Source organism: Aegilops tauschii, chromosome 1 (assembly GCF_002575655.3).
Source record: "Aegilops tauschii subsp. strangulata cultivar AL8/78 chromosome 1, Aet v6.0, whole genome shotgun sequence".
NCBI lineage: Eukaryota > Viridiplantae > Streptophyta > Magnoliopsida > Poales > Poaceae > Aegilops > Aegilops tauschii.
The window spans coordinates 116,171,497-116,184,995 of NC_053035.3; the positions used below are offsets into that span (position 1 = coordinate 116,171,497).

General features: G+C 47.9%; 1 protein-coding gene and 1 pseudogene across 1 annotated transcript; both read right to left on the reverse strand.

The window, feature by feature from the left end:
• Positions 1 to 3,316: 3,316 nt before the first annotated feature.
• Positions 3,317 to 4,320, reverse strand: LOC109780905 (uncharacterized; annotated as a pseudogene).
• A 547-nt stretch (positions 4,321 to 4,867) lies between these two features.
• Positions 4,868 to 7,788, reverse strand: LOC109780904 (thioredoxin H4-2). The gene is made up of 5 exons (XM_020339500.4): positions 7,262 to 7,788; positions 6,681 to 6,739; positions 6,480 to 6,593; positions 5,686 to 5,808; positions 4,868 to 5,222 (listed from the first exon to the last, which is right to left on the reverse strand). Exons 2-5 carry the CDS (start codon positions 6,699 to 6,701, stop codon positions 5,085 to 5,087), a joined length of 396 nt encoding a protein of 131 aa, XP_020195089.1. The 5' UTR covers positions 6,702 to 6,739; positions 7,262 to 7,788; the 3' UTR covers positions 4,868 to 5,084.
• Positions 7,789 to 13,499: the final 5,711 nt, after the last annotated feature.

The following is a 13,499-nucleotide window of genomic DNA, read 5'->3' on the forward strand; positions in this document are numbered from 1 at the left end:
TACGGTTGGAAACCCTAGGGGAGGGGGCACCTCCCACCTGCTTGGGGGCAAGTTTCCCCTCCTGGCCGCCGCTCCCCCATCTAGATGGATCTAGGGGGGCGGCCCCCTCTCCCCTTCCCCTATAAATAGTGGGGGGTGGGAGGGCTGCAGTACCCCTTCCCCTGGTGCAGCCCCTCCCTCCTCCAACACCTCCTCCTCCTCCATAGTGCTTGGCGAAGCCCTGCAGGAGAACCACAAGCTCCACCACCGCGTCGTCGTGCTGCCGGAGTTCTCCCTCAACTTCTCCTCTCCCCTTGCTGGATCAAGAAGGAGGAGACGTCCCCGGGCTGTACATGTGTCGAACGCGGAGGCGCCGTCCGTTCGGCACTTGGATCGGATCTTCCGCGATTTGAATCGCCGCGAGTACGACTCCATCAACCGCGTTCTTGTAACGCTTCCGCTTAGCGATCTTCAAGCGTATGAAGATGCACTCCCTATCTCTCGTTACTAGCATCTCCTAGATTGATCTTGCTGACACGTAGGAAAATTTTGAATTATTACTACGTTCCCCAACAAGGAGTTACCTTGAGCTTCCATAATGATGGCCAGATATGCTTATCAGTCTGTGAGGTTTCAATCACCGCCCCTTCATCCAGAGCATGCAACTCTTTTTTATTCATCGTAGCACGTGATACAGAACATCCCATGGACATCACCATGTCAAGTTCCCATCATCAAGAAAGACGCACAACATATACTCCATACTTATAAAGGTAAATCTTCTTGTTTACACGTGTTTACAAGGCACTGCCAAAGGTGGTATACTACTTGCCCCTCATCCCTTGTGCATGTATAGGTTTGAGCGGTGCATCACATGCGTCGAGGAGGATTTCAAGCACAGGAGTATGACTACACCATCCAATAGGGAAGCGTGGAAGCGATGGCGGAAGAAGAGGGAGCAAGGAAAGTAGGGGTGCAAATTTTGCACTCCCGAATAGTCCTGTGAGCACATGCCCGCTCCCCAACCTTTTGTTGCCATCAGACTGTCCGTTAGGGTGGGCCAGACCTAGGCGCCAACAAAGCTTGCTCTACCGAACTATCCGGTCCACCTCAACCTGACTGTCCGATAGCATTCTCTACATGCAGTTTGGGGCCCCATGATCCATGTATCCCCTCTCTCACCCCTCACTCATCCCTTCATTGGTGAAATCATATATACAACTCCCCCAACAGATCTAGGGTTTGCAAAGATTAGAGACAAGAGCGGTTTGCTCATCTACCCCCTAGTGGGATTCCTCCATTAGAGATGGCTCCTCATGGAGAACAAGACCTCTCGAGGGAGAAGACCACGAGGAGTATCAAGGCCACCTACAGGTGAATATTCCTCTAGGAATATCAAGCCCTCATTGTCTTAGGACTTGGGAAAGAACCTGTCTTGTTCCATATATCTCTCTTGGATAATTTGGATCAAGAATACATCCATGTGTATTTTTTGTTGCATCTATGTGTGTTGATTTGTGTGTTTCCTTGTGCCTCCTCTTGATTTCCTCCGTGTTATTTCTCAATGCATGTCCAATTCATGAAGATCAGACCACCTATTAGTTTTGCCATACATCAACACAATACACTTATTTTGTAGAGTAATCACCCGATTAGCCCAAATTAAAAACATCTCCAGCACCGGTACACAAAGGAATGTTGAGTATGGCATCTACATCTACTGGTAATAATATGATACGAACAAGCTCACTATGATGTGTCCAGTTGGTCTCACCAATCATCTCGATGACCCATTGGATTGGACGATTAGCCGATCATAGCATAGGAGACGTCCAAACAGTCCCTGAAATCAACTTGCCGTTTCAGTCCGAGATTGTGGAGCCCTCTCCAACTCGTTTAATCAAACCAACGCTCAGAACTTCTCATCCTGCAATTATTGGTCGCCATGTGAGGCAAGCAGTCTAAGGTGTTGTGGCTTTGCATAAAATCAGTCGCTGGGAAGTAACGACTCTTCATTACTCTGTCGCAAAGAGACGTCGGTTGCGTCATGAATCTCCAGCCATGTTTCTCGGGTAAAGCTAAGGTTGAAAGTTTCCAACTCTCGAAAGCCTATGCCACCTTTTTTTGGAGATGTGAGTGTGTCCTAGGATACCAAATGAAGGGATCTTCTATCCAAACAACTACTCCACCAATACTTAGGCACAACAGAAGTAATACTCTTACAAACCTTCTTAGAAAGTCGAAAGCAACTCAGGCCGAAAGCTGGAATAGCTTGGATCATGCAGTATATGATTTGAAGATTAGGGGAAATAGTAAATGCGGGGAATACAATACTAGGCGATGGAGAACTAGCCGAAAACAATGTACAACCACAACCAATAGGAACCCTCCACACACTATAATTACCTCCAAAAAAGGGCAACCAAACATGATGCAAAAACATGACCCAAAGCCTACGTTAACCCAACGAGGTTGCACTTGGCCACAATTGCAAGATGCCCAAAATCGATGCAAGCATCCAAGCACACTCTTAATGGACAGACTCCCATGCTCAGCGCTCGTTACTTGACAGGGATGCTTTCTCGACAAAGGGGGCCTACGACGCCCTTGCCTCCCAGTTGGCGGATCCCACAACCTAGTGCACATTTGGGACGCTAGAGTGCCCAACAGGGGTCGGGTGTTTGGTTGGCTGTTCTATCTGGACAGATTGAATACTAGGGAAACCTCCACCGCAAGACCATCCTCGACTCCCCATCATGCCCTCGATGCCACGCTGCACCGGAAAACAGGGCTCGCCTGTCTTTCAACTGTCCAGCCTCCGCTGCTATCTGGGACGCTCTTGGTCTGCTACCAGTTTCATCGCCACTGCCGGAGTTGTGATCCTCATCGTGCAGACCGAGGGCTGCCCACTTCTGTCTGGCCGTTGGTTCTCCTTCTAGTTTCATGTAAGATTTGAGATGCTCGAAATGCGGCTACTTTTAGAGATGAACACCTCTCTCCCGCTGATGCAATCCGCTCTGTAATCTCGAACCTCACTCTCTGGACTCACCGTCTTAAAAAGGCGTATCAAAAAATTAACGCCGGCTTGTGGCAGGATTTTTTTTCTCCTCTTAACTCTGTTGTCACTATTTTTTTGAATATATTCAGGTAGGGAGCCATCCCCCTCCCCCCCCGGCAGTTTCAAAAAATATGTAAGCAATGAACACCCCCCGACAGTTTCAAAAAAATATGTAAGCAATGAACAAGTGACAATCCCGGTGTGATAGGAATCCCAATGTTAACAAGATATCAACAACAAATTGAGATTAGAATACAAGATTTCGGCTTGTTGTTTTAATCAGTATTCAGCCCCCTCCCAAGCGTAGCCCTCCCCATGGGCGACTCGAGAGGCGACGCAGCCTCGAGCGCTCCCTCCCCTCCTCCTCCCCCTCCCCCTGCCACCGCCGGTGCTCCCCGCCGGGCAAAGCCCTGGCGGATCCGGCGGCGGCGGGACTTTGCTCCCAGGCAGCCTCCCCCCTCGAGCGTGGGGCTCGACGAGGCTGACGGAGCCGTGCTGCTCCGGACCTAGGGTTTCGCGATGGCAACCCCAGATCCAGAGGGTCGGGCCTCTGGACCTGGCGTGGCGAGCACGCTGGCGGCGCGGCGCGACCCTTTGGGGGTGCGGCTACGACTGCTTGGCTGTGCCCCAGCGGATCCAGGTGGCGGAGGCTGCGGGTCACCGCGGCAGCGGCCATGGTCGACGGCAACAAGGTGCAGGTGGCAGGTCCCCGCGACGGCGCCACTACCTCTGCTCGACGCGACCCCCTGCGGTGGCTGGCCTTGTTTGGAAGCCACCCGGCGGCTGTTGCTCTGCGCTGGCCGGTGCTTCCCTACATCGACGGTGACTGACACGTGGTTTCCCTCTCGGTGCTGATGGTCCTCTCAGGCAGTCTGCTTCCCCGTCTCCTGTCTGCTCTGCTTCGGCGGTATTTGGGGTTCTGGTCTTGGGCCGGGGCGAAATCCCTGCGCGGCGATGGCCTGCGCTGACAACGGCGACACCTGAGGGTGTCGTAACCTCCATGAAGGCGCTGTCATGGCCCGGACCGACCCTCTCCTCGAGCACCGGGGGAAACCCTTGGTCCAGTTCATTGGACAAGGCAGCGGTGGCGTCTCAGCACCATTCCCTTCTTGAAGGCGTTGCTTGGGTCGCACTTGGAGTCCCCGATGCGACAGCTGGAGATGGTGGCCTCCCCGGTCTTCCGGCGAGGCTTGCTGGTAGTGCGATGCTGTGATGAGGGCTTCAGCATAGAGTGTGGGCGTCCGGGGTGCTATGTACGCCGGCGCGGGCATGTCCAAGACAATGGCTTCACTAGTCCTGGTTGGGTCCTGCCATCCACCTGCCGTCTCTTAGGCACTTATGGGTGGAAGGTACGTTGGTCTGGACAGCCCTGGAGATGCTGTCTTCTTTGGAGGCGCCTGGCAACGGCTGTGACACGGCCTTGAGGCTCTGAGTCTAGTCACCTCGCCGTTCATGGTTGGAGGCTGGACAAGGCTAGACCTTTCGTAGTTGCAGTCTGTAGCTGGTAGCACCTCCTCGCCTGCTCGTTTGGTGAGGACAATGATGTGTGTGCGTGTGTCCCTCCTCTTGGGAGGTTGTACCTGTACTGCTGTTCTCTTCCTGTTCAATGAAATGAAACGCAAACTCTTTTGCGTTTTCTCGAGAAAAAAAAGAATACAAGATTTCCCTGCTCCAAAGATCATAAGAACATTTCTCTGAAAACCCTACAAATCAAAGGGGAAGAAGCAATTGCATGGAGGCACGAGGCAGCCCTGAACACATACCAGGAAGGCCTACGTTTTCTCAACACAGAAACAGAAGCCCAACCAGCAAAACAATCTCCCCAGCAGATGACACTCACGAAACTAGCATTTTACCAGCAGGGTCATCTTACAGTTTCACAGCATATGCATATGCGTGTCGCAAAATTGTAAAACATTGTCTAGACGGAAAAGACACGGAAACTGTACACCAGGAAACTATCATGCAACACATAAGACACACAAGCATGGCAATACAGATATATAAGCAATGACAAGCTGGCTCTGTTCTAATTCTGTAGCATGGTTCAACTGCCATCACCAAGAGCTTGTACTTTCTTCTCGAGCTCAGGTTTGTTGGCGCCGACGAGCTTGTCGATCTGCTGGCCGTTTTTGAGGAAGAAGAACGTCGGGGTTGCACGGATGTCCCATGTTGAGCTGAAATCCTGCAGATCATCACAAGGAGAATTACTAAGGTGGGTCAACACTGGAAGCATCAGAACAACCTGTTGTTAATCACAGTGTTATCAACCAAACATGTTATTCATGGAGCTATCAGGATGAAAAAAACACTCCACCACACTCCATACAATTGGCAGTAACAAATACTCCCTCTGTAACTTAATATAAGACGTTTTTTGACACTGTCATGGACTCTAAAAACGTCTTATAAGGTACAGATGGAGTATTTATCTGTTTGCATACTTCTTCGAAACAGGAAATGGCAAGATGAGAAGCTACGGTACTGCATACTTTGAAGTTTGGCTGAAAGGTTTGTGACTTAACAAAGCGGCGGTAACTATTCAGGGTTTTAATGGTAATGGTTATAGAAACTGTCCAACTGGACTTTTTAGGGTCATGTTAACCTGTAGTGAATAAATAATTCAAACAAATGGAAGATGGAATTACCATTAGGTCATCAACATCAATTGTCAAGAACATGAGTTGAGGGTAAGTCTTGGACATCTCAGCATAAACAGGTGCAATGACACGGCATGGCCCACACCACGAAGCGCTGAAGTTTGCCACAACCTACAAAAGAAATCAATGAGTACATCAGATGCAACTCTAGGAACTGCATCAAGAATTGTTAGTTGTTGGTTCACATATCTTGCCACTCGACTTCTCAACCCAAAATAAAATGGTCAACATAAACACTGGGCTTGCAGCGCATGGTTTTCATGTTCTATCATAATAACTACAACTACCCGTGTATATTCCGGGATTTCAGCGGGAGAACAGTTACAGGGAACCTCCCTCTGCTAAGGAAAACATCCCCTTAACAAAACTGCTTTTGCAGGAAAATAGTTTAGTTAACCTGTCCATGATTTCAAGTGCACAACTAAGAAAATAAACACCCTAATCACTACAGGCTTTCTACAGTCTATGCCCCAACAGCTAAGGACCTTCATGTGCACACTTTCTGCTTGAGCAGGTGGTTATACTATCTGCTTAGGTCTCTCAAAGAAATTTGTGCTTGATTCCCACATCCTCGCCAATGTGTTCTCTTGCAAGAACGGACTTATTTTACAGGCTAACAAGGGGCATGGTGGAATTGGTGTGTGTAGACAGACTTCTTAGACCTATTCTCATTTCATATATGGTGTAAACTGATAGGCGTAAACATCAAGTAGTTCATACCAAACACTATAAGAAGCAAAGGACATCTGTAATCCATTGTAACAAATTGCTAGTTTGCTTACAATTTTCCCATCCTTGTTTGCTTCTTCAATCTTCTGGTCCCAGTCCTCTTTGGTTGTTATGACATGCACATTTCCACCTTTGAAATCAAGCTTTTCTTCCACGATGCTACGACCCTGACCAAAAGAGGACAGGAGGATTACATAAAAATCACTCGGGAGTTCAAGAACAAAACACAGATTCGGTAACAGACACGAACTCACCTTGCCCACACAGCCCCCCATCGTGAACTTCAATGAAAGGCCCCCTGATTCCCGAAGGCCTAAACAATAGTAGAATATGTCATGGTCTATCAGAAGGAAACTGTGTTTGTAACACTAAAAAAATATGGAGACGTTGCACGAACAATAATTTCAGCAAGGTATTTACTCCATGATGGAAATAGCAGTATAACAGATAACTTGTCGTCAAATGGACTGAGGAGAGTATTTTTCTCCCTACCCCATCACAACTGGATGCGAGGAACTACCGCTGCATCTGTTTGCAATTGTGATGAGCTACGCTGGCCGTGTGCGCATCTCCAGATGCAGAGGTCGGAATTCTTCCATTATCTAAAAAAGAACCGGACAAGAACCTGAACCTGATTTTAAACTAAACACATAATAACCCAGGAGGGAGCTCGGGGGAAAGAAAGCACCCACCCACCGACACACACACACCCGCACACAAAAATCCAGTTGTCTCCGCTCCCTCGCGGATCAAGAACCAGAATCTTGCAGGCGAATTCGCGCTCAAGAACCGCATCGGACAAATCGAAGACGACCAGATCAGCGAGAGGATTTACCTGAGATCGGAAGCGGGGATTTTGGCGCCAAGGAGCCCAGAAGCCGCGGGGCGAGGGGGCGAGGCGAGGTCGGAGGAGACGGAGAAGATAAGCCTGGTGGATCTCCTGGCGGGCAATTAAGAGGTTCTTTAACTGGGCTCGATTGATTAACGTAAAAGGCAGAGCTCTCCGGTGGTGTGGGTCAGTGGGTCGGTTGGGTCGTCTGGTGGTCGCAGGTCGCACGCTCGCCGCCGCCGCCGCGCGGTTTGATTAATCGGAGGAGGGGTGGGGGATTGGCTTGCTTTTTTATTGCTGCTGGGGAGGATGAGGGGGGGCCGGAAACGGAAGGGACGTGGAATATTCTGCGGCCGTGCTATGCTGGGCTCGTGCTTCTGGAGGCGACGCCGACGACGACGCCGACGACCTGGATGGATCGACCGGCCCGTCCGCTCCCGGCCGGCCGGCGTGAGCGAGCCCGTGACGCGTCTCGCGTCGCACACCACTTGGCTGGCGCGGCTCGTGCCGTGTGAGCCTACGGAAAAGAAAATGCCTTTTCTGCTGCCGGAAAATGGTCTTATTTGCCTTGGTGGAGATCCGGCGACGTGGAGCTTTGGTGTTGCTCCGGACCGGACCTCACCTCCGGTGGACTGGCACGGAGACTACCGGCCGTTGTCTGCCTTGTGGCTATGCAAAATTCAAAATGTGTTCAGCGAATGCTCTTTGGGTTGTCTTCATGTTTTTTTCTGGCCGTTAGATCGACCGTGCGCCACGTATCGAGTCAACACTAAGGGCCTCTTTGATTCAAAGGATTTTCAAAACTATTTTAAAGGATTCTAATCCTTAGGATCTTTTCTACGATGGTTGTTTGATCCGTAGGCATTTTTCTCTCATGATTCCTTTGTACTGGTTTTAACTGCAAAATTTCCATTCGCTCCAACCTCATATTAAGAATTTTACATTTTTCCTGCGTGAGTCAAATGTCCATACTAATCCTATAGGATTGAAGATGACGTGTTATTCCATTCCTGTGTTTTTCCTAAGAGAAAATCCATCTGAGGTTATTAAAGTGGACTTGGTGCCTCACTTTGGTCATTGAATTTCAAAATACCCAAGTACGGTGACTAAAGTTGCTTGAGTGATGATTTGCCTCTCTCCTCTGAGCATCATGTTTGTGCATGCCTGCGTTCATGCCATGCCATGTGTTGTATTTTTTACCGTATTCATTCTATTCCTTCTATCAATGAAAAGATACACAAGCTTTGTGTATTCGCGAAAAAAAATTGCTTAAGTGACTCCATACGGCCACCGTAACCATTTGTCTAGGGTGACACTTGAGCGCGGTCAACGTGGACAGCGTGGCATTGACCAAATGTGTGGATTGTACAGGGAAATGGACTTTTTTTTGCAAAATATCCGACCGAACAAAACCCTACTTGTTCGGTTGGACCCAATCGTCTCAATCTCTCGACTGACCTAATCATATCGTCCTCCTCAAGCTCCAATGCATAACTCCCAAATCAGGACTCGATCGTCTCGATCTCTCGACTGACCTAATCATATCGTCCTCCTCAAGCTCCAAATGAATAACTCCCAAATCAGGAAACGTTGGCCATCGTCGTGTCAGCCTCGTCATCGCTTTCCGTTGCCGCGTCCGCCATGTCCTCCTCAAGCTGGATCCGGCCAGGTCTTCGCGACTGGTCAATTGCAGTGCCCCTCATCGCTTGCCCTGACTATTCTCCACTACCGACGACCATGACGGCTGGGTGTTCTAGAAGTGTGCCAGACACGATTTAAGTTTGCTCGATGACTTTGTTTTGTTGATCTGTGGACATTTGGTCTGGCCCGTCCTGCAGCAAAGTTCTCATTTTTTTGATATGTTTGGCTGATATAATACATGTGGTTTCTAACGCTGGGAGTTAGAGTATGTCGAGTATTTGATCGCTCACCAGATCCTTGTTGGTGATGATGCATTCGACGCAGCAGGGGGAAGAAGGGGAGATCTTCATCGTGCAAGAGATGTGGGAGAGGAATGCGGCTAAGCGGCGGCGACAATGGAGCTCTAGTCAAAGGGATGCAGCTACCATGACTAAGCACCAAGCAACTATGCTATTAGGGTTTTGAGCTCTCTCATCTTCACTTGTTGCTGCTTCTTTGCTTCACTTACTTGTTGCAAGCTAGCCTTATCGTGTTGTTATTTGTGAGATTGGTGTATAGGTTGTCCATCTAGTTGCATATCTAGATAAAACGTATTCTTGTTGTATCCCTTAATATTGGAAAAGAGACTAAAATTTGTTAGTCGCCTATTCACCCCCTCTAGTCGACCATACCGGTCCTTTCAAACGTTCAGCGGCGGCTGGGGTTCCGCGCTTGACGTGTTGGTTTTGCGACAACAGACGAACAGTCGCATATTTGCAACACTTGGTGCTATTTTTTTGGCTGCCCAAAAAGTATTGGAGAAAAAAATTACATCAAGGATAATTGCTGGAACAAAGTTTTTGACCCCAAATGTCTATAAAACGGAAATAACTTATTACAAGGTAGCTATTGGAGATGCTATAATACGGCAAAAGGTTTTCACCCCGCTTTATATACAAAGCAAATCACCAGAGCCACAAAGGTACAACGGATAAGTTCACACCACACATACACATGTAGCACACAAACAAAGTACAATAGGGTTCTGTTGAGGGCACTGAAGGAAATATGCCCTAGAGGCAATAATAAAGTTGTTATTTATATTTCCTTATATCATGATGAATGTTTATTATTCATGCTAGAATTGTATTAACCGGAAACTTAGTACATGTGTGAATACATAGACAAACAGAGTGTCACTAGTATACCTCTACTTGACTAGCTCATTAATCAAAGATGGTTAAGTTTCCTGACCATGGTTATGTGTTGTCATTTGATCAACGGGGTCACATCATTAGAGAATGATGTGATGGACAAGACCCATCCGTTAGCTTACCATTATGATCGTTTAGTTTTATTGCTATTGCTTTCTTCATGACTTATACATGTTCCTCTGACTATGAGATTATGCCACTCCCAAATACCGGAGGAACACCTTGTGTGCTATCAAACGTCACAACGTAACTAAGTGATTATAAAGATGCTCTACAGGTGTCTCCGAAGGTGTTTGTTGAGTTGGCATAGATCGAGATTAGGATTTGTCACTCCGTGTATCGGAGAGGTATCTCTGGGCCCTCTCGGTAATGCACATCACTATAAGCCTTGCAAGCAATGTGACTAATGAGTTAGTTGCGGGATGATTAATTACGGAACGAGTAAAGAGACTTGCCGGTAACGAGATTGAACCAGGTATGATGATACCGACAATCGAATCTCGACCAAGTAACATACCGATGACAAAGGGAATGGCGTATGTTTTTATGCGGTTTGACCGATAAAGATCTTCGTAGAATATGTAGGAGCCAATATGAGCATCCAGGTTCCGCTAGTGGTTATTGACCGGAGATGTGTCTCGGTCATGTCTACATAGTTCTCGAACCCGTAGGGTCTGCACGCTTAACGTTCGATGACAATTTGTATTATGAGTTATGTGTTTTGGTGACCGAAGTTTGTTCGGAGTCCCGGATGAGATCATAGATATGACGAGGAGTCTCGAAATGGTCGAAAGGTAAAGATTTATATATTGGACGAAGGTATTCGGACACCAGAAAGGTTTCAGGACGTTTCGGATATTTATCGGGAACCAAGGGGTTACCGGAACCTCCCGGGAAGTTATGGGCCTCAATGGGCCACACGGGAGTAGGAGAAGGCGGCCCATAGGGTAGCCCCCCCCTCAAGGACAGTCCGAATTGGGCTAGGGGGAGGGGGCGCGACCCCCTCTTTCCACTCCCTCTCCCTCTCCTTCCCTCCTTCCCCCCTTGGAATAGGAAAGGGAGTCCAACTAGGATTGCGAATCCTAGTTGGACTCCCCCTTGGCGCGCCCCCTCATGGCCGCCGACCTCCTCCCTCTCCTCCTTTATATACGTGGCCAGGGGGCACCCCAAAGGAACAACATTTGTTTCTTAGCCATGTGCGGTTCCCCCTCCACAGTTTACCACCTCGGTCATATTGTCGTAGTACTTAGGCGAAGCCCTGCGCGGATCACATCACCAACATCGCCGCCACGCCATTGTGCTGACGGAACTCTCCCTCGACCCTCTACTAGATCAAGAGCTCGAGGGATGTCATCGTGTTGAACGTGTGCTGAACATGGAGGTGTTGTACATTCGGTACTTGGATCGGTTGGATCGTGAAGACGTTCAACTACATCAACCGCGTTAACTAACGCTTCCGCTTTCGGTCTACGAGGGTACGTGGACACACTCTCCCCGCTTGTTGCTATGCTTCTCCTAGATAGATCTTGTGTGATCATAGGATTTTTTTTTTGAATTACTACGTTCCCCAACAGTGGCGTCCGAGCCAGGTCTATGCGTAGACGATATGCACGAGTAGAACACAAAGAGTTGTGGGCGATAATAGTCATACTACTTGCCACCAACGTCTTACTTTGATTCGGCGGTATTGTTGGATGAAGCGGCCCGGACCGACATTACATGACCGCGTTCATGAGACTGGTTCTACCGACGTGCTTCGCACACAGGTGGCTAGCGGGTGTCTGTTTCTCCAAATTTAGTTGAATCGAGTTTGACTACGGCCGGTCCTTGTTGAAGGTTAAAACAGCACACTTGACGAAAAATCGTTGTGGTTTTGATGCGTAGGTAAGAACGGTTCTTGCTAGAAGCCCATAGCAGCCATGTAAAACTTGCAACAACAAAGTAGAGGACGTCGAACTTGTTTTTGCAGGGCATGTTATGATGTGATATGGTCAAGACATGATGTGATATACGTTATTGTATGAGATGATCATGTTTTGTAAAAGTTATCGGCAACTGGCAGGAGCCTTATGGTTGTCGCTTTATTGTATGAAATGCAATCGCCATGTAATTGCTTTACTTTATCACTAAGTGGTAGCGATAGTCGTAGAAGCAATAGTTGGCGAGACGACAACGATGCTACGATGGAGATCAATGTATCAAGACGGTGACGATGGAGATCATGACGGTGCTTTGGAGATGGAGATCAAAGGCACAAGATGATGATGGCCATATCATGTCACATATTTTGATTGCATGTGATGTTTATCTTTTATGCATCTTATTTTGCTTAGTACGGCGGTAGCATTATAAGATGATCCCTCACTAAATTTCAAGGTACAAGTGTTCTCCCTGAGTATGCACCGTTGCTACAGTTCGTCATGCCGAGACACCATGTGATGATCAGGTGTGATAAGCTCTACGTTCACATACAACGGGTGCAAGCCAGTTTTGCACGTGCAGAATACTCGGGTTAAACTTGACGATCCTAGCATATGCAGATATGGCCTCGGAACACTAAGACCCAAAGGTCGAACATGAATCATATAGTAGATATGATCAACATAGAGATTTTCACCATTGAAAACTACTCCATCTCACGTGATGATCGGACATGGTTTAGTTGATATGGATCACGTGATCATTTAGATGACTAGAGGGATGTCTATCTAAGTGGGAGTTCTTAAGTAATATGATTAAATGAACTTTAATTTATCATGAACTTAGTACCTGATAGTTTTTGCATGTCTATGTTGTTGTAGATCAATGGCCCGTGCTACCGTTCCTTTGAATTTTAATGTGTTCCTAGAGAAAGCTAAGTTCAAAGATGATGGTAGCAACTACACGGACTGGGTCCGTAACTTGAGGATTATCCTCATTGCTGCACAGAAGAATTATGTCCTGGAAGCACCGCTAGGTGCAAGACCCGCTGCAAGAGCAACTCCGGACGTTATGAACGTCTGGCAGAGCAAAGCTGATGACTACTCGATAGTTCAGTGTGCCATGCTTTACGGCTTAGAATCGGGACTTGAAAGAACATCATGGAGCATATGAGATGTTCCAGGAGTTGAATTTAATATTTCGAGCAAATGCCTGGATTGAGAGATATGAAGTCTCCAATAAGTTCTATAGGTGCAAGATGGAGGAGAATAGTGTCATATACTCAGAATGTCTGGGTACCACAACCCTTGACTCAACTGGGAGTTAATCTTCCTGATGATAGTGTCATTGACAGAGTTCTTCAATCACGGCCACCAAGCTATAAAAGCTTCGTGGTGAACTATAATATGCAAGGGATGGATAAGACAATTCCCGAGCTCTTTGCGATGCTAAAGGCTGCGGAGGTAGAAATCAAGAAGGAGCATCAAGTG